This window comes from Belonocnema kinseyi, chromosome 5, assembly GCF_010883055.1.
Source record: "Belonocnema kinseyi isolate 2016_QV_RU_SX_M_011 chromosome 5, B_treatae_v1, whole genome shotgun sequence".
Classification (NCBI taxonomy): Eukaryota; Metazoa; Arthropoda; class Insecta; order Hymenoptera; family Cynipidae; genus Belonocnema; species Belonocnema kinseyi.
In genome coordinates this window covers 75,290,601-75,316,651 of record NC_046661.1, presented here as the reverse complement: position 1 = coordinate 75,316,651, position 26,051 = coordinate 75,290,601, and the positions used below count along the sequence as shown (strand labels likewise).

Sequence of the window (26,051 nt, the reverse complement as noted above, 5' to 3'; positions counted from 1 at the left end):
CCACAACCTTCCTTTCCTGCTCGCCTTCTCCCAGCTGTTCTCGTATTTGCGGAAGCAAAGAGATTCGAAGGAAAGCGTATGTTTTATTTATACGATTCCTCAGTACTTTTCTCTGCCATTTTACGATATATAGAATCAAACGAAAGCGAATTCTTGATTAGAGCTTTTAGTTGATTTTTATTTATATTGAGAGAGTTAAGTATATTTTAGAAATACTTAGTTTTATTAAGAATTGAAATAATGATTGCACTTAATTGTGAAACTTAACACTAATCATTTTTTAAAACAATACATTTCTAACCTTTGAGCTTTCCGCCCCCTCTCAATATTTCGTCTCCTCACCCTGCCCTCCCTCTCCACCTCGCTTTTACGCTCTCCACCTCTTGGAACTATACCCTTTCTATATTTACCCCTTTCCTTCACTTCCTGTCACCAATCAGCCCTTCCATTTATTTTCCGTCGCCAATCACCCCTTCCCTTGAGCTTTCCACTCTCCTCGACCTCACACCACGATACACTTTATGATTTTGAAGCCTTCCCGATTATTCCCTTTTACTTTCTACACCTTTCAATACTATAACCTTGCTATATTCACCCCTTCCCTTTACTCCCTCTCAATAATCTTCTCTTTCCTTAGCTTTCCACCCTTGTTCGCCTTCTGTCACCATACTCTTTCTAATATTGACCCCTCCCCAATTAAAATTTTTTTCTTCTCCGCCTTCTAACACTGTACCCTTTTTATATTTATCGTTTCCCTTTACTTCCTCTCATTAATTACATATTCTCCTGAGCTTTCTACTCTTCTCGACTTTCTATCACCCCACTCTTTCTGATATCCATTGCTCCTCAATTACACCATTTTAAAATATTACCCTTCCGTCACTTTACTAAATTTTGGGGACAAATGGGATGGCGCAGATAGCGATGATGTCTAGAGCTGAAGTCTGAAAAGGGGGAAGGGGTACATATACATACGGGGAGGGAGCGTCCATCTGAGAGGGGTAGAATGTGTAGGCGAGCTGGCATGTGGTATAAAACTAAAGGACTATTCGCGAGTGGTTGATCATAAAGAGGTATGACGGATATGGCGTAATGGAGAGCATGGCGAGGAGGTGAACGAAGAGTGGAGAGACGAAAGTTGTATGAGGCAGATGAAGGGATAAGCGGAGCAGATGTTAGTTATAGGATTGTAGGGCTGTTTGGAAGGAGTCGGCAGGGGCGAAGGATATTAGGGATATTGGAAAAAGCGGAGGGGACAATGATGTTGAGGCTCAAGGGTCGGCACATATAAGGATAGGGGAGGGGAGCAAGGTGAAAGTTCAAAAGATAGGGGAGGCGTACGTACTAGAGAGATCGATTATATAGCGGACAGTTAAGGAGGAATATGGGTGTAAGGTGAGACGTAAGGCAGATGGTGCAGAGGGGAGATTGGAGGGAATTAAGACCTTCAAGAGAAATAAATGGGTAAGGAAGAGGTCATAATAATAGGAATTAGGGGTTATTTAGGCGTGTTTTAGTAAAGGCGAGGGATGGTATTGATGATTGGGACGTTTGAAGGCGATGATATTAGAGCTAAAGTACTAAAAGTTTGAAGGGGTGAAAATCCGAACGCTGGAGAGTGGTGGACTGTATAGGCAAGCGGTTCTGTGGGTATAGGGCTAACGGATTATTCGGGACTAGTTGACCACAAACAAGTGCATGGGATATGGGAAGGGGAAATACATAGAGGGGGGAGAGTGAAGAGTGAAAATGGTGTATACGGGAGGAGAATGATTGAGGGAGAAGAGGTATTATTTATTGGGAGGTAGGGCTGCTTGGAAGGGGATGGCAAGGGCGAAGGATATTTTTTAATAATGGGACATCGGAGGGGACGATGATGGTGAGGGCCAAGGGTCGCATATACAATAAAAGGGGAAAGGGGCGAAAGCACGGAAGGTTCGAATGGCGGCAAGGAACGCTATCTGAGAGAGGTGGATTGAATAGCAGATGGGTGATGGAATACGTGAATACTGGGCAAAGGAATGATTGGAGATTGGTTGACTATTATGAGGCATGAGGGATAGAGGAGGTAAGCCAGAAGGTGGATAAGGGTGAGTGAGGAGAGGAGAGTGAAGAGATGATAGTGGAGAGAATAAAGGTGTATAAGGTCAGTAAATTCGTAAGGTCAAAGAATGTTGAGGATAAAAGTGATTTAAATTAGATGAGATTAATATTCAAATGTAGTAGAGAGTCGTACATTTGAGGCGGGTTGATTGTATATTAGATGTGTAAGGGGGTCTATCAGATGGGTAAGGAGGTATAGTGGTATGCCAGGGAGGGATAGTTATAGAGTCTCTGAACAAAAAGAAAACTGTAAGAAAAACTTGTCTGAGAGAAGGTTGTGCCGATATAAGGATGAGTGGATTTGGGATGGACGATATTAAAAATGTGGTGGAGAGAGAGAGAGAGGAATAGGGAATTAGGGGTTTAGCGGAAGGGATCAGAGGAGAAGTTGCGGAACAGAGATAGAAGAACATAAATAAAGGAAAATATCACAACAATTTCTCAGCTCTAATTTTTTTAGTCGAAAATTTCTTAAACAATTTAATATAAAATTGGAATTGCAAGCTCCTAAAATCAGTGTTGCTGAATGAATTCTAAACTCAAAGCTGATAGTCGAGCTTTAAAAGGCGTGGCGTATAAAAGCGGCAATTTGCAGTGACGTGTGTATTAAATTCACACTTGAAAGTGTGTGTGAGGTCGCTGAAATAAATGTGTTTACTCATACACCTCTTTTCAATCCGGGGTTTGTTTGCGAAATAAAATATGGTTACGCATTTTCCACCCTGCGCTGCGTCCACACGCGTGCTGTATTTTATGGTCCAGCGAATCCAACCAACGTTTTATCCACGTCATTTTGAGAGTTATTGTCGATGTTTTCGATGGGAATGCTTGCTTGTTCTGAAAATTTGAAATTCGACCCAGATGCTGCATAAATGGTGAAGAGGTGACTGCTTTTTTAAACTGTTATAAAGGGTGGCTGCAAAACTTCATTGTCTACATTTCGTAACTTTTCCCTAGTTTTCCTTAACCAATTTTTCATATTCCCTGACCATGAATATTCAAAGACCAGCATTTTAATTCGGTAACTTTCTAACATAGAATCTTTTATAAAAGAAATAAAACAATTTCAAAATTTTAATCCAAAAGGCCAAATTAAGAAAAAACATGAATTTTCGACCAAAAAAGATTCCTTTTAAAGATCATTGTGCACCTTGTAACAAAGTAAATTGATTTTTAACAAAACACTGGCATTTTTAACAACAAATTAAGTTTGAACTAAAAAGTTGCAATTGCAAGAAAGTAGTTGAACTTTAAAACCAAAAAGACGAATTAAAAAAAATAGTTGAACTTTTAACCAAATCGTTGATTTTTCAACCTACAATGATGTATTTTTAAACAAATAGTTGAATTTTTAAACCAAAAAAAAATTTGATAAGAGCTTGAATTTTCTACCTATAAAGATGAATTTTCAACAAAATAGTTGAATTTTAATCCAAATGTATATTCAATAAAATAGTTCTATTTTAGACCCAAAAAGTCGAATTTTCATCAAAGTATTTTAATTTTCACCGAAATAATTGATATTGCAACAAAATAGTAGGTTTTTTAACCTGCTAAGATGCATTTTTAACCAAATAGTAAAATTTTATGCAAATTAATTAATTTTCAACTTAGATAAAGAACCTTCAACTGAAAAAATTCATTTTTAACCAAATAGTTAAATTTTCAACAAAACAGATAAATTTTGAACCAAGAAGATTAAATCTCTATTAAAAAAGATACATTTTCGACAAAAATGGAAAAATAACTTTTTTAATTTAAAAATTAATTTTCAATATAAAAAAATCATTTTCAACCACATACTTAAGTTTTTAACAAAAAAAAAAGAATTTTCACAAAGTAAAGATTTTCTAGTAAGAAAAAAAAATTAAATTCATCTCAATTGCTTATCTTTTAAAACAAAAAATTAATCTCCTGTAAAACAGTTAAATTGTTAAACTAAAAATATAAATTAAAAAAAAAAACTCAATTTCCGACCAAAAAGTTTTTTTTAACAACAAAAAGGAAATTTGAAATAAAAATATGAGTTTTCACAAGAAAAAAAAATTATTACTAGTAAAATCGATTTTCAATTAAAATGAAAAGGTTATACTTTCAATGACAAAAGAATTAATTTTAAACACAAAAGAAAATTTTTTAACGAAAGATATGACCTTTGCACCAGAAAAATAAAATTTTAATAAATTAGTTCAACTTTCACCCAAATAGTTTAATTTTCAGTTAAAAAGTATAAATATTTCACAAAATATAATATACAAGTTTAAACGTTTAAAAAAAAGTTTTAAGAATTCATTTTCAACTTTAAACTAAAACGAATTTTCAACAAATTAGATGATTTGTCAACTAAAATGATAAATCTTCCACAGATAAAATGTTTTTCAACCAAGTGGTTTAACCTTCAACCAATAAGTTTTTTTCAACAACAAAAAATAAATTCTAAACGAATACTGTAATAGTAGAATCTTTAACCAAATAAGATTAAATTTTAACCAAACATTTACATTTTTATCCAAAAAATATTAATTTTTTACTAAAACATATATAATTTTAAATCAAAAAGTGTAATCTCAATAAAAATTGTTCAATTTTCGACGAAGAAAGGTTTCAGTTGAATCTCCAACAAAAAGGTCATTTTTACAGAAATAGTTGTTTTTTCAACCCGAAAAGAAGATTTTTCATCAAAACAGTCGTAGTTTTTACCAAAAGCGACGCCTTTTTTGTTAAAATTAGTGAATTTTGAAATAATTAAATTTTCAACTAATAATATAGTCGTCAGGAGAAAACAACTGCAAGAAAAGAAACAGAAATACAGGGAAAATGAATCACTGATAAGAATATTACTCCAATTTTACCGCGAAACTTAATTTTCAAAATTCCCTGATTCTTTTCTGGGCAATTTTCATTTTCCCTGAAAATTTATATTCGAAGAATAAAACAATTTGAGCATCAAATTAGAAAATTCAAGTTTACTATCCTTGACAATCACTTCTTATAGAAAACCCCCAACTTTTGAAAGATTTTTTTTCAAAATGCCTGACTATTCCTGACAAATAAGGTTCTTTGACTTTTCCCTGGTCTACAGGTTTTCTCTATTCTACGAAACCCCTCTATAATCTTCAACTGAGTTGCTATTTAAAAAATAAGAAGCTGGTCACATTAAAGCTTAACTCTAGGAGGCAGAATGAAATTTAAAGATGAAAGGTATAAACCAACTTAAAAAACTTTCCAAAATAATAGTCAACATCATAGAAGCTTATTTTTTCCACTAAACTGTAAACAGTAATCGGATTATACTCTTCCGGTTCCATCTTTGTAAAATCTAAAAAAAAGTCACGTGTTTTAGGTTCATTTGCAGTGGGAGTGAAGGGGTGGGGGTAATGCTGATCAGACAGTAGAACACTAGCACGTTGCAAATGATTAGATCGTAAAACGGGGCAGTAATCAGTTTTATTTCCCGATATAACGATTATCTCTGGAAAGTTCGCTGTGTGTGTCCTGCGTGCCACAGCGAATTGAACTGCCGATTAAAATTGGATTTGTTAATTACTACTGGGAATGCGGTAGAGCAAGTCGCGGCAGTCCAGCTCGTACCTTATTAAACCATCATTTTGTTATTCCCAGGTTGCAATTTATCATCGCAATAGTTTTTTTCACAGACACTTGCTGTGTGAAAGTAAAAATATAAATTAATCAAAGTACGCGCTAAGCGCCTACAATAAAGGATTTGCAGTCTATTAAAACGGAATTGATTCGCGTAAAACTCTTCCTCCCATACTCCCCCCGCCCCCCTATACCCTTATATTCCCCTATTTCCCCACCTCAAATTTCAAGCTTTGCTTCTCCTCCCTCTTCCAACTTCTTCCTCAGCTACTTCCCCCTCTTCAAAATTTTTACTAGATTGCCCTTTTATTTCTCTTCACTCTTCATTTCTCCCCACTACCTTGAGTTCTCAGAGGTTCCTGAGGTCTGTGAGTTCCCTTATTTTCTTGCGTTCTCTGAGTTTTCTAAAATCCATGATTTTTCTGGTTTTCCTCATTTTCCTTAGTTCCCTGAGTGTCCTGAGTTTCCTAATTTCTTGAGTGTCCTGGGGTCCTCGAAGTCCCAGAGTTCCCTTATTTCCCTAAGTTTTCTGAGTTACCTGAGTGACCTTCGATCTCTGTTTTCCCTGATTTTCCTGAGTTCCCTGATTATCCTGAGTTTATGACTTCCCTGGAGACCCTGAAATATAGGAAATTCCTGAATTACCTGATTTCCCCTGATTCCTGATTTTCCTGATTTTTTTTAATTACCAGCGTTCCCTGAGTGCCCGAAACTGTATGGCTTCCCTGATTTTTCTAACATAAGTTTCCTGATTTTCCTAAGTTCCCTGAGTTCCTGAGTCCCCTGATTTTCCTAAGTTTCCTGATTATGCCGAATTGACCTAGTTCCTGAGCTTTCTAGGGTCCATAAAGTGCCTGAATTCCCTTATTTTCCTGAGTTTTCTGAGTTACCTATGTTCCCTTACAGCCCTGATTTTTTTGGCTTCCCTAATTTTTCTAAGTGTCTTGATTTTCTTGAGTTTCCTAATTTTCTTGAGGTTCCCGATTTTCCTAAATTCTCTGCATTCATGAGTCCCTTGATTTTCCTGACTTCTAAGTTCGTTTATTTTTCTAAATTTTCTCAGTTCACCGAGAGTTCCTGCGTTCCTTAGGGACCCTGAAATCCATGCGCTCTTGTTTTGGCTTTCTGATTTCCATAAGTTTCCTGATTTTTCTAATTTTTTATTTCCGTAATTTTCCCGAGTTCCCTGAGTTCCTTAGTCCCCTGATTGTTCCCTGGGGTCCCGCAACTCCCTGAGTTTCTTTGTTTTCTGAGTTCCTTGAGTTTCCTGATTATCCTGAGTTTCCTGAGTTCCTGTTTTCCCTAAGGTCTCTGAAGTCCCTTATTTCTCTTATTATCCTGAATTTTCTGAGTTACCTGAGTTCTCTGACTGTCCTATTTTTATGTTTTCGTGTTTTTCCCGAGTACCCTGAGTATCCTGAGTTTCTGAGTACCCTGTGGTCCGTGAAGTCCATGAAGATTCTGGAATCCCTTATTTTTCTGAGTTTTCTAAGTGACCTGAGTTCCTTGAGTACCCAGAATTTTCTGGCTTCCCTAATTTTTCTTAGTTTCCCGATTTTCCTGAGTTCCCTGGGTTCCTGAGTGCCTTGATTTTCCTGACTTCCTTGATTATCGTAAATGTCCTGAGTTCCTGAGTTTCCAGGGATCCATGAAGATCTTGTGGTACTTTATTTTTCAGAGTATTCTTAGTTCCCTGACTTTTTTATTTTCCATGATTTTCCTGAGTTCCTGCCTTCCCTGGTTTTCCTAACTTACTTGAGTCCCCTGAGTATCCTGTTTTTGGTTTCCCTGGTTTAGCTGAGTTTCTGAGTTCCCTGTGCTCCGTGACCTCCCTGAAGTCCCTGAATTCCCTGATTTCCCTGAGTTCCTGAGTCCCCTGATTTTCCCGAGTTTCTTGATTATGCTAAGTTCCCTGTAATGTTGTTGATGTCGGTGAATGTCTATAAACGGAATCTACTATTGTTAAGCAACCTGCCTGTCCTAGACATCACAGACCAAAAGCTCACAAAGCAGGGAGAATAGGGTTATTTTTGACTAAAATAGAGGAATAATAGAAAAATAAATTCTTTCAAACAAATTATAGTTATTACCTGTTTGAATTCAAAATTTAAATTAATCTTGCACTAAATATTTCATTGGTAAATCAAAGAGACAAATTTTCAATTTCAATTATGTTCCTTCAACCAATAAAATAAATCTTTCAAAAAATTAGTTCCAATTTCAACAAAAAAATATTTCTATTTTAAATCAAAAACAGTTGCATTCCACCCAATAATACGACTTTTAAACCAAATAAAAAAATGTGCTTATTTTTAATGAAAAGCAGTTCAGTGCTATCAAAAATATGACTTTTGAACAAAATAGCTAACTTTTTAGCCAAACAGATGACTTGTTTAAAAAGAAAGTTATTTTCCTACCAAAAAATACGAATTTTCAACATAATACATGAGTTTTCAACAAGACATTTTTTTTAATAAACTAGTCCAATTTTCAATCAAAGATACCCGGGTGGAAATTTAAGTCAGGGGCTGGCCATTATATGGGCGGAGAGCCCGGCTTTAAGTCGGGAGCTGGCCGGGGAGCCCGACTTTAAGTCGGACTGTGGCCGGGGTTTCTGATCGGAATACGACCGTAGCCCGGACAAGATCAATTGGTGCTTTACTATATTTTAATGATTCGGGTTTCAATCGTATGAAGAGCATTAGTTAAAAAATAAATATTAAATGATTGCGAGTATTTTGACTTCAAATATTAATAGTCCTGTTTAGAGTAAATACATATATTACATTTTTAAACATTATATTACAAATAAAATTTATAACGCTACGGGGCATTTAACCTACATATCTATACCTAAATCTAACACCTAGCAGTCGGGAGTGCTAAACACTGCCCAAAACCGACAAGTTGAAACCCCTTGAAATAGCCATCCTCATAAGCTACAGTTCAGAAAAGTTAAAGTACCAAATTTTAAGTTCTCTTTCTCTCATTATTTATGTTATGTGAATGTTGAAAATTTCCTAATAATAACATTTTTTTCAACTTTTGTGTAAGGTTTTTTTAGGTGTTTTATACTATTTTACAGCGCTGAAGATTGATATAAAATGTAAATTTTTTCTGAACATTTGCAATTTTTCATAAAGATAAAACTTAGAATTTTTTTCTTAAACGAAACAGTTCGAATTTCAAAATAGTTTCATTGAATTTTTGTCACAAAATGCATTGTTTGTATGTCTGAACTCATGAAACCTTAAAATTTGTGGTGTCGAAAAGATATTCAACCAATATATTTCCACGCGTGGAACATCCATGCGGGTATACACATCCATTTTTTAATGAAATCAGAAAAAGTAATTAAGTTATAAACAAAGTTTAACAATTGTATTATTGCCAATCAGCGCCTCGCCAGCTACCGTCTGAGCATTCGATGATAAGATTTGTCCGATCAGAGCCCATTCAGCCCCCGACCAGGAACCTTGTTGTACCAGGGCTAAGCCGGGCTATTTTCACACGTGTATAAATATTCAATGGTAAAAAATTATTTGATCATAGGAAAGTAGCTCGACATTCAACCAAGTTCTTGAATTTTTTACCAAGCAAAGAATCATTTTTTACGTAAAAGGTAATAGTTGATATTTCAAACAAAGAATACAAAGTTTCAAGAACAGATAGGAATAGAGGTAAGAGTGTGCCTCTTATCTACTAGGAAGAGTTCATGCTTAAAAAGTATTCCGTTTAAAGAGTTGAAGTCTTGAAAATTGTAGAATAATGAAAATAGATGAATGATATAATTGGATTTTCTTTATGAATCCTAATTAAAAATAGAAGTAAATTAAAAATTCGAATTTGTTTTTCTTTTTACAGAGTGCCACTGCTCCTGGTGCAAGTAACGATGGCCTCACAAAACAACAACTCGAGCTCATTCAGCAGATTATGCAGCAGACTCAGCAGCAACAACAGCAACAACAATCGCAACAACAACAGTCACCAACTCAACAACAACATAACTCAAGTTCCACGAGTGGAAATACGTCTAATCAAAAAATTAATAAGTCTTCTGCTAAGTCTACTAATTCACCAGGAACGGTGTCTTCATCTGGAAGTGGCAGTCCAAGTCCCAAACCCAAGGTATGGAACCATCAGGTGAGTTTACTTTGTGTTTTTTTGCATTGACAAACATTGCATTGGAAATAAATACTTATTTAAGACAAAAATTGGCATGAGTTATATTTGACATGCACAATTTTCAACACTTCAAACTAATTTCTTCTTTTAATTTTGAAGAAAAAAGATAAATCTGACCAAACATGAAATGGTTTAATTATCAGTTAAAATTGTTTTTTAATCGAAAAAACAAACGAATTTTCAAGAAGATAGTTTAATTTTTTACGAAAGGAATGAATTTTGAACTAAAATGGTGAAACTTCGAAAAAAAAATTTTAACAAAGTAATTTAACTTTCAACCAAGTAGTAGAAGTTTTAACGAAAAAATATTAATTCTCCTTGAAAAATGTAATAGTTGTATTTTTAACTAAGAATGTTCAATTTTCATTCAAAAATGAAATATTAAAATTTCTGTTAAAGCTCAAATTTTTCAACCAAAAATAAAGCGATTTTTTAAACAAATAGTTCAACCTACAATGAAAAAATGAATTTTCAATCAACTTTGCAACTTTCATCTAAGTATATTTTTGTAACAAGGAGTTTTGATATGTAACTACTAAAATGATTTTTTAGCAAAGCAGTTCAACTTTTAACCGAGCATTTGATCTTTCAAGGAAAAATCACAAATACTCAATGAAAAATTCTCGAGTTACAATTTTCAACAAAAACAATCAATTTTCAGAAGAAATAAAAGGAATCGTTAAATTTGTAATTGAAAAATTAATTTTCAGCAACAGAAAAATGCATTTTCAACAAAATAGTTCCATCTTGAAGCAATTAAATAAATTCACAATAAATTAATGCAACTTTCCAATAAGTAGTACATTTTTCAACCTAAAAAATTGTACTTTTAAATAAATAGTTGAAATTTTAACTAAAAAGATCGATTTTATACCCAATAGTGGAATTTTTAAGTACGAAATATAAATTTTTAATCAAAAAGGAAATTGTTAAATTTGAAAAAATTTTACTAAAGAAAATTTTATTTTTTAACTAAGAATGAAGTAATCAAATTTTCAGTTCAAAACATTAATTTTCAGCTAAAAAAACTAGTTTTCAACAAAATAGTTCAGTTTTGAACCAAAGAAATAAATTTCATACTAATCAAAAGAATGTTTAAAAATGCAGTTCAGCTGTCCAAGAAGTAGTTGATTTTTCAACCAAGAAGATTAGGTTTCTAACGTTCAATTGAGTAGTGGAATTGTCAAAGAAAAAATAACATATTTTCAATAAAAGATTTTATGGTAATTTTATGGTAAATAAAAACAATAAATTTCAAGGTAAAAAAGGAATAATTACATTTTCTGTTAAAAAATTAATCTTCAACAAAAAAACCAATTGTCTACAAAATAGTTCAATCTCCTACCAATAAAATGAAAATTTAACCAAATAATTCAAATTTTAACCAAATAGTTAAAGTTTTGACTAAACAAGAAAAACTTCTTAAATTTAGTTGAATTTTCAAAAAAATAATTGAATTTTCAACAAAATAGTTCAACACTATACCATGTAGTTGAATTTGCAATATTCGATATTTCAACCAAAACTAATTATAATTAAAAATTAAATCAGTTGAATCAAACCGATTAATATAAATTTGCAAAAAAAGTTAAATCCTCAACCTCAAGATTAATTTTCAAACGAAAAGTTGTATTTTTAAAAAACTGTTATACTGTTAAGTGGAAAGGCAAGTTCTCTACAGAACAGTTGAAATTTTAACCCTAAAAAACTAATGTTCAGCCAAACAGTTAAATTTTTTACCAAAATAATAAAATGTTAATCAGAGAAAGTAGATTTGTTATCAGAGCAGTTGAATTTTTAAGCTCAAACGATGAATCTTCTAAACAAAATTTTGAGCAATCAACCAGAAAATGTTTATCTTCAACCAAATAGATTTTTTTAATTCACCACCAACTGTGATTAATTTAATTAATTCTTCTGATTACTCTGAAATTTCTCTAAATTTATTCCAGTTTTACTCAAATCAATGGAATTTTTGGGATATTTTCTATTTTTCCAAATCACTTGAATTCTATCGATTTTAACTTTAATTGCCTTGAAGTCTTATGAACTTATCCGATGAAAATGATTTAATGGGAATAGATAAATTTTCGACTAAAAACATTCATTTTCAACAAAATAAGATTATCATTTTTCAATTAAACAGTTGAAGTTTAAAACAAAACAGAATTTTGCAGGGCTAACTGTCGGATATCCCGCAAAGTGGAAATTGGGATATCCCCAGAATATCCATGGGACGCTTCTGGGATATTCAAGTGCCCCAAGTAGGATATTTAAAACTGACTTTCTGTAGTCCAGCCAGAGCAATAAAGGGATTTGTGAGTATGATGGGTGGTGGAAGATATCAGAAACAAAATGCATGCTCGAACAGTCACCTTCATTCATTTGCGGAGTAAATATCGCGCTAAAAGTTAACACTTTTTGTAGGCTTCTGTGACGCTTCCAAATTTCCGTAATTCGTTGGACTGATTTTTTATAGTCCAAACAAAGCAATAAACATATTTACGAGCAGAATAGGTGGTATGGGACCTCAGGAAACAAACAGATGCTCGAGAAGTCGCCTCCACTCGTTTGCGGAGTAAATATTGCGCTCAAAATAAACCCTTTTTGGAGCCTTCTGTCACTCTTTCAATGTTTCGTAAATAGTAAGGGTGATTTTCTATAGACCAGAGAGAGCAATTATGGGCATGATGGGTGGTGGGAATTATCAGGAACCAAACGCATGCGCGAACAGTCGCCTCCAAGCATTCGCGGAGCAAATATCGCGTTAGAAATAATCCTTTTTTGTAGACTTCTGTAATGCTCTCAAAAATGGACCGCTTGGAAAGCCTGCAACCGAGACTTTCACTATGATTAAGCATGCGTACGAAGAGGATGCAGCCAGCTTTTTATTAACTATTTTTGGCTGACGCTGCTCAAGCGTGCATCCATTTTAAGAGCGTAACTGAAGCCTACAAAAAGGGTTTACTTCTTGCGGGATATTTATTCCGCAAATTCAGTTCTGATACTCTTGAACAAACCCTTTAATATCCTTTAAAAATAAAAATTAGATTTTTTTTGAAAGCCTCCAGGGGTCTTCGTTCTCGCACTAGAAAATTGTAGGTGCCCTTATTGCTTGAAATTTCCTAAACTTACATACGACATCATTATAATCTCCCTAAAGAGTGAAAAGAACTGAATAATCTGGAACAGGACCATGTCAAGTTCTGAAAAGTACGGCTCACTGACCCTGAAGAAAATTGCTCAAAGAGCCTCCACTCGATCTCTTTTTTCCCTTGATCCGAGGTTTTATCAAATCCTGCCTCAATCGCTCTTGAGCAAGTACCACAGATAATATAAAGAATAAAGGAGAGGACGGTCGGATGGAAGGAAAAGCGGGCAATTAGCGAATCATACGATCTCATCAGTTCTGGCTTCATAATCCTGGGGTGAGTGTGGCACATGATGGAACGTTTAATCCCTTTTGGATGTTCCGTCAGCTGGATTCGAAAAGTCGTTTGGAAATCGACTGGCCACCATTTTCTTATGAGAGAAGTCGTAATGATACTTGGAAAATGACTTGCAGACGATCGAGACATAAGAACTATCCTGATAAGCGATTAGAGTCTGTCTAATGAGATCCTACTTTCAGCCAATAAAATCGCAATTTGAAAATAACGATCACTCCTATGTAAAACGTCCCTTTTAATAGATCTTGACTTGGAAAAAGGAAAAAATTTATACGTCAGTTTCTCCAATCCGCAAAAAATTGAGAGAATCTTCTGGTATCAGAAATTAGTAAGGTAGAACGGGAAAAGATCGAATGCCGGGGCAAAAGCAACTTTACAAGTAACGTTTCTCATTCAGGATTTCTACTCATTTAGAAAACCTGGAATTGGCAAGAAATTATGTCGAGAGCGAGCTTAAATTGGTTTTAAATTGTAATATAGAACTAAATAATAACGGTTTTCTTTTTCTAACAATAGCTTTACATTAACGGATCCAATTAATTTGTAGAAAATTTAATTATTCTATATTTGGTTGGAAATTTTTTTTTCGTTAAGACTCCATCATTTAGATTCGTTGAAAATGCGTGTTTCTGGTTAAAAATTCATCTATGCTAGTCAAAAATATGAAAAAATTCATCGAATTCAGTTTTTTTTTAATGAGTTTAGAACAATGTAAAGAAATTCAAAAGAATTCGATACAATATCTTACAATTCAAAGTGTGTTTAAACTACTTCAGAATGACATAAACAAAAACTAAAAAGAAAATTGAGATTTTTCGAATGAAGTAGAATTTAGTGAATTTAAAAGTATTCAAGTGAATTAAGAAAATGTAAAAGAATTCTATAGAATTCAAATTATTAAAAATAATTCAGGATAAATTGATAAGAATTGTGGGTGAATTATAGATAAATTCAAATTAATTACCTAAAATTTAAAAATATCTTCAAATTCTTGAAACCCTACGAAATAATACCTTACATCTTGTGAATTAATTCTTTGAAATTCAGAAAAAAAATATTACAAAATGCCTTAAAATTCTATGAAATTTGATAATATTTCCTGAAATATTGGGCAATTTATTACAATATTTTTACAACTTCTAAAATATATTAAAATCATTGAAATTCTAGGAAATCTTATAAGATCCTTTCGGATATGAAAATCTTTGAAAATCGTTCAATTTCTTTGAAAATTCTAGGAAATTGTATACAGCTACAAATACATTTTTAATCGCTTTAAATTGATAAAAACCTTGGAAATTCCTTGAAATTTCTTGAAAGTTTTGAAAGCTTTTGAAAATTGCTTTGAATTTTTTAAGATACCTTAAAATCTCTAGAATTATTGGAAACCCCCCTTAGATTATTGAACTCTGTTTGAGAATTTATTGAAATCTTTTAAAATATCCTAAAACCTTTAAAATTCTTACAAATATTTGGAGGTATTCTTGTGAATATATTTTATGAAATATATTTCCTGATTTTCTGAACAATTTATTAAAATACATAAAAACTTTTAAAATCGTTTGTGTTTATTAAAATCCTCATGAGTCTTATAAAATCTCTTTCATTTAAAATAAAATATTTTGTTAGAAAATTTTCTTTTTAGTTAAAAATGAATATTGGCGAGTGAAAGTTTCAACTTTATAAAAAATTCTTTTCATTAAAAATTCCCTTTTGGCATTGGCAAATTTTTATTTTTTTTATTATAGTTGAATTACTTTGTTACATTTTTTACTCCAATATCTTTCGTTGAAAATACAATTTTTTACTTAAAATATCAGGAATTTGAATCGTTTCAATTTGAATTCAATATTAGCAAATAAAGGAATCGTTTAGGAAACATTTGAAAATAGTATTATCAACAGAATATTTTTTTTAAGTGTCATTTTCTGATGTCATAAATTTCTGTTATAATTTTTAAAAAGTGATTTTTTCAGCTTGTAAAAAATGGGGGTAAAAGGGAAAATAGATCAAAATTCTCAATTATAGATGTTTTTCGGAATTTCTTAAATTTAAGGGCTGAAAGAGAAGATAAAGGGGAAAAGATACGGACCCTGATCCCTCTATTAAAGCCCTTCACACAAGCAATCGTTAAAAACCGATTTCACATTATCTTCCTTCCACTCCTCTTTGAAATAGTGCAGTTTATGAAAAATGATATTTGCACAATGTCCCATTATGAAAAAACTTCTATCGAATTGCAAACTTGACTTCGAAATCTTACTTTCTTTTCATAGGGTGATAATAAACCTTAAACAAAAGTATGCATTTCTGAATCATCTCCTCTCAAGCTAATTACAAAATTCAAACAGATTCCCGATTCCTCTACTTCCAGAATGTGAAAGCTAATGAAAATATAATCAAGATCTTCCGGTCATCTTTCAGGGGATCTTCAACATCTTCAGCGTCCTTTAAATTAGAGAAGTGCTAGAACTAACCATACAAACCTTTCAATTTTATCTCTCTTGTGGATCTTTTCTCAAAAGGAAGTTCCTTTCTCAAAGTTCCTTCAGCTCCTCTCACGTCCAATTGGTCCAACTTGGATAGATTTTAATTTTAATAAAATCACGTCAAGACGCAAATCTGCAGGGTGGGAAAACCGCCGACCCCCTCCATATTTTCTGACTTACCTCACAGGAAAATGGAATTCTTAGAATTTTCTTTCCCATGAAGTAAGTTCTTGGAATTTTCTTAACTATTCTTTCAATTATTTCTATTGTCACCCTATAATAAATATAGAAAAGAAGCGATTTCCCTCTCACTCCCCTTAGTAATGCTCAATAACAACCTTTAAGAACGGTCTATAACATCCCTAACCAGGGACAGTAAAAACTTGTAGCAAGGTCAATAACATTCTTTAACAACGATCAGGGGAGCAATCCCAGTAACAATGTATAAAAGCTATTAGTAACGGGCAATAACATCATCTAGCGATCATCAGTAAACCTTAATAAGATCAGTAATAAACCTTTGCAAAGTCAAAGGCAACCCTTATTAACGATTAATACCATTTCCTGGCAATGGTCAATTACATCAATTAGCAAGAACTAATAATATTATCTAGAAACGGTCTATAACTAAGCATATCGGCGACTAATAACATCCTCTAGCAGCGAACAAAAACAACTTTCATCAAGAATCAATACAACTCCCTAGCAACGGACAATAAAATCCTTTAGCAACGATCAATAAAATACCTCAGCAAAAGTTGATAACAGATCTTAGCAACAGCCAGTAACAATCCTTAAAAATGATCAAAATGATCCTTAGCAACAGTCAATAACAACACTTAGCAACGGCTAATAATATCCTTTAACAACGGCTAATATCATTTATCTACGGCTAATAACACCCCTTAGCAACGGAAAAAACAAAAGTTTAGAAAGATTTAATACAAGTCCCTAGAAACGGAAAATAACGCCACTTAAAAACGATCAAAAACATACCTTAGCAAACGTTGACAACAAAAATCCCTAACAAAGACCAAATTATCCCCAGCAACGGTCAGTAACAGCACTTAGAAACGGCTAATAACGTTCCTGTGCAACAAACTAAAACAAACTTAAGCACAAATCAATGCAACTACCTAGCAATGGACAACAACAATCGTTGGAAAAAGAAAACTAATGAAAACATAACAATAATCTCCCGGTCATCTTTCATACAATTTGTAACATTTTCATCGTCCTCTAAATCAGAGTAGTATTAGAACTTATCATGCAAACCTTCGAATTTTATCGCTCTGGTGCATCTTTCCTTAAAAGGAAGTTCCTTTCTCAAAGTTTCTTCAGCTCCTCTCGCATCCAATTGGTCCAACATGAATAGATTTGAACTTTAATCAAATTACGTCCAGACGCTAATCAACAGGGTGGGAAACCCAACTTTTTCACTGAGAAATGGAGAAAAATTATTAAAAAAATATCCCTTCTTAAAAGGTAGCAGAGGATGATATATAATAATCTTCAAATTCATTCATTCTCTTTAGGACTGTTCCAAAACTACATCACACTATAAGGGGGGGGGGGGGGGGGGGGGGAGATAACATGTTTTGTGACGATTTGTAAAGTAGTAGAGGTTTTTTAGTTGAAAATCTATCTATTACATTTTTCATTGAAAACCAAACTTTTTTGGTTGAAAATTAAACTGCTTGGTTTTACAATAAACTATTTTGTTGAAAATTCGGGTTTGCAAGTTGAAAATTGATTTTCTTGGCTAAAAAGTCAACTATTCCATTTTTATTTAAAAAGTAATCTTTTTTTGTTGAAAATTTATAAATAAATTGTACTATGAAAGAAAAGAAAATAATACTATAAAATTCTGCTATTTAATTAAATATTTAACTACTTTTTTGAAAATTCTATTTTCTTCAGATGAAAATTAATTTTCTTAGATATTAAATTTTCAAACGAGAATTATCTTTTTGGTTGAGCATTCAACTGCTTGGTTGGAAGTTGAACTGTTTTCTTAAAAATTCATTTTATTGGTTTAAGATGTAAGGCAGTTTTCTGGAAGAATCGGTTTTTAAATTGATAATTACCTTTTTTAACTAAAAATTCAACTATTTCATTTTTGGTTGAAAATTTGTTTCTGTCTGTAAATGAATATTTTTTGGTGATAAATTAATTTTCTTAATTGAAAATTCAATTCAAATTCCTTTTCTTTTGGTTGAAGGTACATCTCTTTGTTTAAAAATTTACCTATTTTGTTGAAAATTCCTTTTTTTTTACAAAAATTCCTCTTTTGTAAATTGAAAATGTAATTTTTTTACAGAAATTTATCTTTTTGGCTTAAGAATTGAACTGTTTGGTTAAAAATTCGTCTTTTTGAATTAAAAATTCTATTACCTTATTAAAAAAATTTTAATTTTTTGTTGAAAATTACCTTTTTGGTTGAGAATTTGTATTTTTGATAAGAATATTCGACTACTGAACTCGCCTTTTTTGGCCTAATAATTCAACAATTTGGTTGGTATTTTTCTCTCGTAAAGAATGAAAAATCGCTCTAGGTTGAAAATTCATCTGTTTTTGCTAGAAATTTTATCTTTTTTTGTTAAAACTGTTTAAAGTGCTACTGTTTGGTTAAAAATTAATATATTTTGGTGACTCAATTTTTTTTTAATTCCTTCTTTTTGGGAGTAAAATATCAACTATTAAATTTTTCGTTATGAATTAATCTTCTTTAATTAAAAATTCAGCTACTTTCTTAAAAGTAGACCTACTTTATCTGAAATTACTTTTTTTGAGGCACATTAATCTAGTTGCAAATTTAACTAGTTTATTAAAAATTTTATTATTTTGTTAAGAATTCAACTATTTTTATACAAATTCTTTTTTGGTCAAAAATTTAACTGTCTTTTTGGTTTCAAAATTTAAATATTTGGTTCAGAATGCAACTGTTTTGGTTTGACTTTTAATCTTTCATGGTTAAGAATTTCACTAATAGGTTGAAAATGATATATTATATAATATTTAGTTCGAAATTCAAATATTTTGTTGAAAATTCATCCCTTTCACACGCAATTTCATCTATTTGGTTGAAAATTCATCTTGTCTTCTGACATTTAAAGCAATCAGTCAATTTAATTCGACATAGTTCTCCATTTTTACAAAATTTTACAAAGAATCCCCCCCCCTTCCCCCATTTTTCTAAGTCACTTCTCTGGATTCTCGCCTGTCCTTTCTTATACAATTGATCTAACTTGGCTAGATTTTAACTTTAGTAAAATCACGTCTGATCATGAGGATGGAGAATCAAACCAACAAGCTTCAATCTAGTTTCTCGTTCGATGAAGATTTAATAACTTTTGAAGCTTCGCGTCTTCTTTCCGAGATTTTCTATGGTTTGATCGAACGCAGACGAGAATATTCTAGAAAGTTTTGCTGCTTCCTTGTCGACTTTATAATTAGCTGGGCAAAGAAATAATTGATGCTGTGCAAGGATTAGCGAAGTTAACACCCCGATGGAGAAAAGAAAAGTGGAAAAAAATTCGTTGAAGATGTTTCATCCTGGATCGTAACGAGGCACGAAGTCGTTATCGATTCTGCCTTCGCCATTTGCAATTGCATCTCAATGAGATGCGGTCGAACGCATCCGTGGTTAGCGCTTTATTAGAGAAGCGTCGAGAACGTCGGCCTCACTGAATACAGCCAATTACTCTCGCATCGCATCTGATCAGCCAACTACGAACAATATCACCAGGGTGGCAGAAACATTTCTCAGAATTTACTTTCCTGTGGAATATTCCATCGGAATTATATTAACGAGTCTTTCAATTATTTATATTATCACCTATCACTTCCTCTCTGACTCCGCTTATTGACAGTCAATAAAAGCCTTTAGGAACGGTCTACAACATCCCCTAGGAGTGTCCATTAACATACTGTAGCAAAGAGCAATACAACTCCCAATCAACAATCAATAACAACCTTCAGCAACGGCTAATAATATCCGCTAGCAATTAATAGAAAACAACCTTCAGCAACATTTAATAACATCCTCTAGAAACAGTCATTAGCAAACCTTACAACTGGTCACTAAAATCCTGTAGCAACGGTCAGTAACAAACCTTAGCAATGTTCAGTGACTGCCAATCAACTGTCAATAACAAACTTTAGCAACGGCTAATAACATTTTGTAGCAACGGACAATAACCACTTATAGCAAGATCAACAACATCCTCTGGAAACGATCAGTAATAATCCTTAGCAACGGTCACTAACATCCTTCAGAGACAGTCAGTTATAAACCTTAGCAACAGTGAATAACAACCATTAAAAACGATGATTACATCTGCCTAGCAACAATTAAAAACAACGGTTAGCAACGGAACACAATATCCTTTATCAATGGTCTCTAAGAAGCTTTAGCAAGATCAGTGACAAACCAAAAAGAGTACCGAGAGATTTCAAAATTCCTCCTTTTCAGATAGGACGTTTTTGATAGAAATGTACTAGACAAGTCCCTCTTCATTTTTGTAATCCTATTGCAAATTCAAACGTATGCCCGTAGAAAGTTCACAAAACAGCCTTTTGGTGAAAAAATGTTGTTGGGAAAAAAGTAATATCCCCGAAAAGGTACCAAGGCACTGAAAAATCCATCCTTATTTAGAAAGACATTTTTGGGACAAAGGTATTAGAAAAGTCCCTCTTATTTTCTTTACTGTTTTCAACTCTAAACGTGTATTCTAAAAAAACTTAAAAACAGTTTTTAAAAATAAAAAATGTTTTTAAAAAAATTACTAGTGCTGCCCTAAAAAATAGGAAGAAACTTAAAAATTTCTCCTTTCCCAACAGGAAAAGCGATAACTATACTGGCAGGTCCAAATCAGTATCTCGAGAAAAGCTTAAAAACAGTCCTATCGAGGAACATTTTATTTGATCAAAAGTGCCCGTGCCCAAAATTTATTGCTGAAATAGGACAAAAGTACCAACAAACTCAGAAATTTTTCCTGTTTCAGCAGAATATCTTTCTTTCAAAAGTTCTAGAAAAGTTCCTCAATCTCCGCGACTCTCAGATTGTTTTGTCAAAATAGCATTAATGAAACCACTCGGTAAGAAAATAATGTAAGAAGCTTCAAATATACAGTTTTAAAAAATCTGTAACCTGATAATAAACTAATCCTATTTTTGTCTTGAAAAATCCGGCTGAAGACTTGTGTTCTAGTGCTTTAGTAGAATTTTATTTGGTATCATATTGGATTACATCATCACTTTTTTGATGATTCGAGAAAATATTTAAAGAGTCTAAAATCGTTTAACTCTGAAAATTATTTTAAATCTACGACCTGCTAAAAACGGAATATTAATAATTTTTTGATTTCAAATCGTAGATTTTGAAATTATTTATGTCTTACGGTCCAATCGTAAATCGAAAAAATAAATATGAGTCAAAAGAAACATGTTCTTCGAAACTCAGATATTTATTTAATAGAAAAAAACTCCTTTTGAAACTTCCTGACGTTTCGGTACACATGCGTACCTTTTTCAAAGGTTCTTAAACCTGAGTTGATGATAGTTTAAAATAGTCAAACAGATCAATTTTCAGTAAAAAAAGTAACATTTTAGTCCATTGTTTTAAGAAAATTAATTAAAATTTAGTCATTTTTAGAAGTCGAAGAAAGGATTGATTTGTTTCATCAAATCATTTTACTATTATTAATTTTATCAACCATTATTTAAACTTATAACATTCAATCGCTAATTTGCAAAGTTAAGTCACGTTCGCAATTATCATAAGGAAACTCTAGAGTAACTCTGGAGTCGCAAGGCTATATTAATTAATAATAATTTAAATTATTCTGAGTAATTATTAAACGTGATTCTAAAATAAAATTGACTAGAGGCGCTTAGGGACAAATTTTGCTTATTGTTATTTACGAGATACTCAAATTATGTCTCTATTTTGTGCTTATATCGCAAAGGACAAACTTTCTTGATACAAGTTTAGCCCCTGAGGGCTCTATACATATTAATGCGATCGACTTAATTTTTTTCTTCTCAGCTTTTGTTTTTCTCGATGTTAAGTCCGATAATGCCACTCTTACGATGCCGGAGTCTCCTAGCATGGAGAACTGCTTATTTCTAGAAGCATGGACAATAAAGACATCAAGATCTATGCTTTTAAACTTTTTATTAAAAATGAGGAACTTATACTTGCTTTTATAATATCTCATATAATAAATAAATTATACTTGCATAATCAATAAATCCTTTAGGTAATCTTCCTAACAATTAAAAATTAATAAGACGACTTTTTTGGTTAGAAAATTCATCTATTTTGCAAAAATGTAATTTTTTTATTGAAAATCCAAATTCCTGGTTAAAAATTCATATTTTTTAGTTGAAAATATATCATTTAAGTTGGAAAATTATTTATTTGATTGAAAATTTAAATATTTTGTTGAAAATTTGTTTTTTTCGTTGTTGTTAAAAATGAATTTTTTCACTGAAAATTTAATTATTGTAATTTTTTGTTCAAAGTTTATCTTTTTTAGTTTAAACTTTCGACAATTTGCTTAAAAATTTATGTTTTATGTTTGAGATATGTCTTTTTTGTGTAAAATAATCGTCTTGTTTCATAATGTAACTGTATAGTTGGTTGAACATTAATGTATGTCTTTTGTGGAAAATTTATCTTCTTTTGGTAGAAAATCATATTTTTAGCATGCAACAGTTTGATTGAAAATTATTTAGTTCGAGTATTTTATTGAAAACTCGTCTTGTTTGGGAAAATTTAATTATTTTCGATTTAAAAATAAAATGTGGCGTTGTTGAATTATGAAATATTACATTTGTTGTTCAAAATTCCTCATTTTAGGTTCAAAAAATTATTTTTTTTTACAAGCTTTAAACAATTTTTAAAAATTCAAATATTAGGTAGAAACAGTAATGTGTTTGTAAAAAATTCTTGTTTGAAAATGAAAATTAAATTTTAAAAATAAAAATTTGACTACTTTTTTAAAAAAGACCTATTTCAGTTTAAGAATACCACGATTTATTTGAAAATTTATGTGTTTTGTTGAAAATTAACATTTTCAGGTTTAATTTAATTTTTTTTTCTTTAAATTCAAATCTTTGATGGTTGAAATTACAACTATTACATTTTTATTGATGAATTTCTTTTTTTTTTTTTTTGTTAAGAATTCGACTGGTTCCATAATAGAATGGGCCGAAGGGAGTTGCTTGTTTTTTCGAGTCTCAGACGAAGTGGAAAAAGCAATGTTTTTTCTGTGCACAAAGCTCTCGATAAATCTTGAAACTCCGTCTCCTGATGCTTGGGTTCACCAATCACGATGATTCTTGGTAGTACTTTGCGATAGTCTGAGGTACCTTCTGAGGGCCCGAGAGCACTCCGAAGCTCCAAGTAAAGATCTCATACATATTAATGCCGAATCGATCGATTTTCTCCCGCTTGGCATCTTCCTCCTCAACTGCTTCTTGCTCTGTTTGGGGACATCGACGTTTCGGTGCATAAGCTCTTCACCGTCCACAGTGGTTATTATGCCATTAACGTAATGAAGTTAGGTGCAGAATTGTGAGAGGGCGCGAAGCGGGATCCCCTAGAGACAAACTGAATAGGGAAAAGAGATAGCTGAGAGCGGAGGAAGAATGGAAAGGAGATAAAAGGTTTGCTAAACCGATCACGGCGAACACCTACATGTACCTGCGACATTTAATTAATGCTGTTTGGTAGTCACGCGACTTTCCCACATTCTCATTTCGTTCATTTAACAGGAAAATTTCCATAAAAGACATCAATTACAACTCAATTTCTCTTCAGTCTTTTCTTTCTGGGGTGGAGGAAATACGTTTAAGATATCAATTAATGAAATATGGACACGCCCATTAGACACGCCCACTGATCACGCATTTGCAACGCCCATTAGTAAACGCCCACTCATTTGCAACGTCCTTTAAATACGTCCAATAATCCGTGACTAATAAGAATGACCTAATAAAGAACGCCCACTATCCGCGCCCAATAGAAATTTCTACTCATCGGTAACGCTCATTAGATGCACTAACTGATCACACATTAAGTGAATCCACTTATCACTCCCACTGTCAACACTCATTACTCACCCTTATCAGCTAAGTCTGTTAGTGATGTTAACAAGAAAGCGCTCATTTTCAATGGCAATTGGAAAAGCCCCCATATCTGCAAGTGTCTTTCAATACGTACACTCAACCCTAGGCTCCTTAAATACACTTCCTTATAATAAATATTATCTACATCTACTAATCACTCCTACTATCAGCTTCTATTAACGATGCCCATTGTGAACTCTCCTCTCATCAGTAACGTCTTTTAGGCACGCCCAATGGGCGTTGCCCACTAATCACACGTAATAATAACCACTTCCGCTAGTGATTCCTAATACATGGTGTTTGTAAAACTTTCTTTTCAAAATACTCTGGCTTTTCCTTTATTTTTCTTTAGCCAATTCTTTATTTTCCCTGGCCCTCAACATTTAAAAAAAAATACAATTTTAATATTTTGAAATTAAGAATCTCTTATAAAATGAATCTCTCAAGGTGAATTTTTAACCATATTTACAATCTGCAAATATGAATTCTCAACAGGTAATAGATGGATTCTACGAAGAATAGGCAATCTTTTCAATACCGTGAATAATTAGGCTAACTTCATTTGGTATGAAATTTAATAAACACGTAGAAGTGTTAAAATAAATGAAAATCTTTTAAAATGTTTTTGTTTTTAAAGTTATCGGAGCCTAAATTACATTATAAACTGTAATACAAAATGCTGGAGTTTTGAACTCGTTGGAAATGTTTTGAAAAATAATGCGTTATTTATTCCTCCTGAAAACTTAGTTAAACGAAGTTAGCCTAATTCTGAACGGGGACAAAAAGATAAACTTTTCTTCGTAGAACCCATCGATATATTAATTTTTGTACAAATAGTTGCATTTTTAACAAGAAATGGAATATTTAAATTTTTCGGACAAAAATTTAATTTTCAGCAGCAAAAAATAAGTTTTCAACAAATTTGTTCTACTATTTATCCAAAAATACCAATTTTCACACAAACAAACAAAACGAATTTCCAACAAAATAGTTTTAACCCAGAAGTTGAATTTCCAACACAAAAATATTTATTTTTATCAAAAAGTTCATGGTCAACCAAAGAATTGCATTTGTAAGCGAATAAGAAACAAATTTAAACAAAACTGTTACTTTCTAACAAAAAGATCATATTTAAACTAAAAAGTATCAATTTTTAACCGAAAATAAAGAAATTACATTTTTAGTTTCAAATGTTAATTTAAAATAAAAAATAAAAATTTTTACACAAAAGTTCAATTTTTAAATACAAAGATGAACCTTCAACAAAATAGGAAAATTTTAACCAAATCCAATGAGTTTTTAACAAAATAATTAAACATACAACCAAAAAGAGGAATTCATAACTAAGAGGATGAATCTCCTGTTGGAATAATTAAAATAATTAATTTTCTACCCTGAAAAAACGAATTATCAGCCAAAAGGATAAATTTCCATCTGGAATTCTAAATATTCATCAACGAAAAAGGATTTTTAACAAATAATTTAAGTGTAGATATTTCAAGCAAAAACATTTCAATTTTAAGTTTAAAAAAGGGGAATCCAACAAAAAAAAAAGAATTTCCAACAAAATAGTTCAATCTTAAACCAAAAAAGATTAACTTTGAAAAAATAATATCATAGTAGATATTCAAAACAAAAAATATCTCAACTTTAAATAAGAAACAGTTGAATTCAACTAAAAAGAAGATTTTTTCACATTATAGTTAATTTTGAACACCAAAATATGAATTTTCAAGAAAAAGGTAAATTTTCTATCAAAGTATTACATATTTCAAGTCAAATATATAGATCTTCAACAAAACAGTTCAATTGTCATAAAAAAAGAACGACTGGTTAACCAAATTATTGAATTTTCAACCAAGTAATACAATTTCCAACTAAAAACATAATGTGCAGGAGAAAGTAACTAAAAAAATAAATAAATAAAATAAAAATATAAGGGAAATAAATGACTACCGAGAATATTTCATTGGAGTGGGCCACAGATCGCCATTTTCAGCATTGTGTAACTTTTCCTTAACAACTTTTCATTTCGCCTCACCGCTAATATTCGAGAACAATTTCAACCCACGACCACCCTGTTACGACC

The 26,051-nt window shown here is 32.1% G+C and overlaps 1 protein-coding gene across 1 annotated transcript in view; it reads left to right on the top strand.

Annotated features, from left to right (window-relative positions):
- LOC117172305 (transcriptional-regulating factor 1) overlaps positions 1-26,051 on the top strand; it is a 640,201-nt gene that overhangs the window by 533,565 nt on the left and 80,585 nt on the right. Inside the window, exon 8 of the mRNA XM_033360077.1 lies at positions 9,568-9,846. Within this exon, the coding sequence (XP_033215968.1) occupies positions 9,568-9,846 (279 nt within the window). The remainder of the gene's footprint in view (positions 1-9,567; positions 9,847-26,051) is intronic.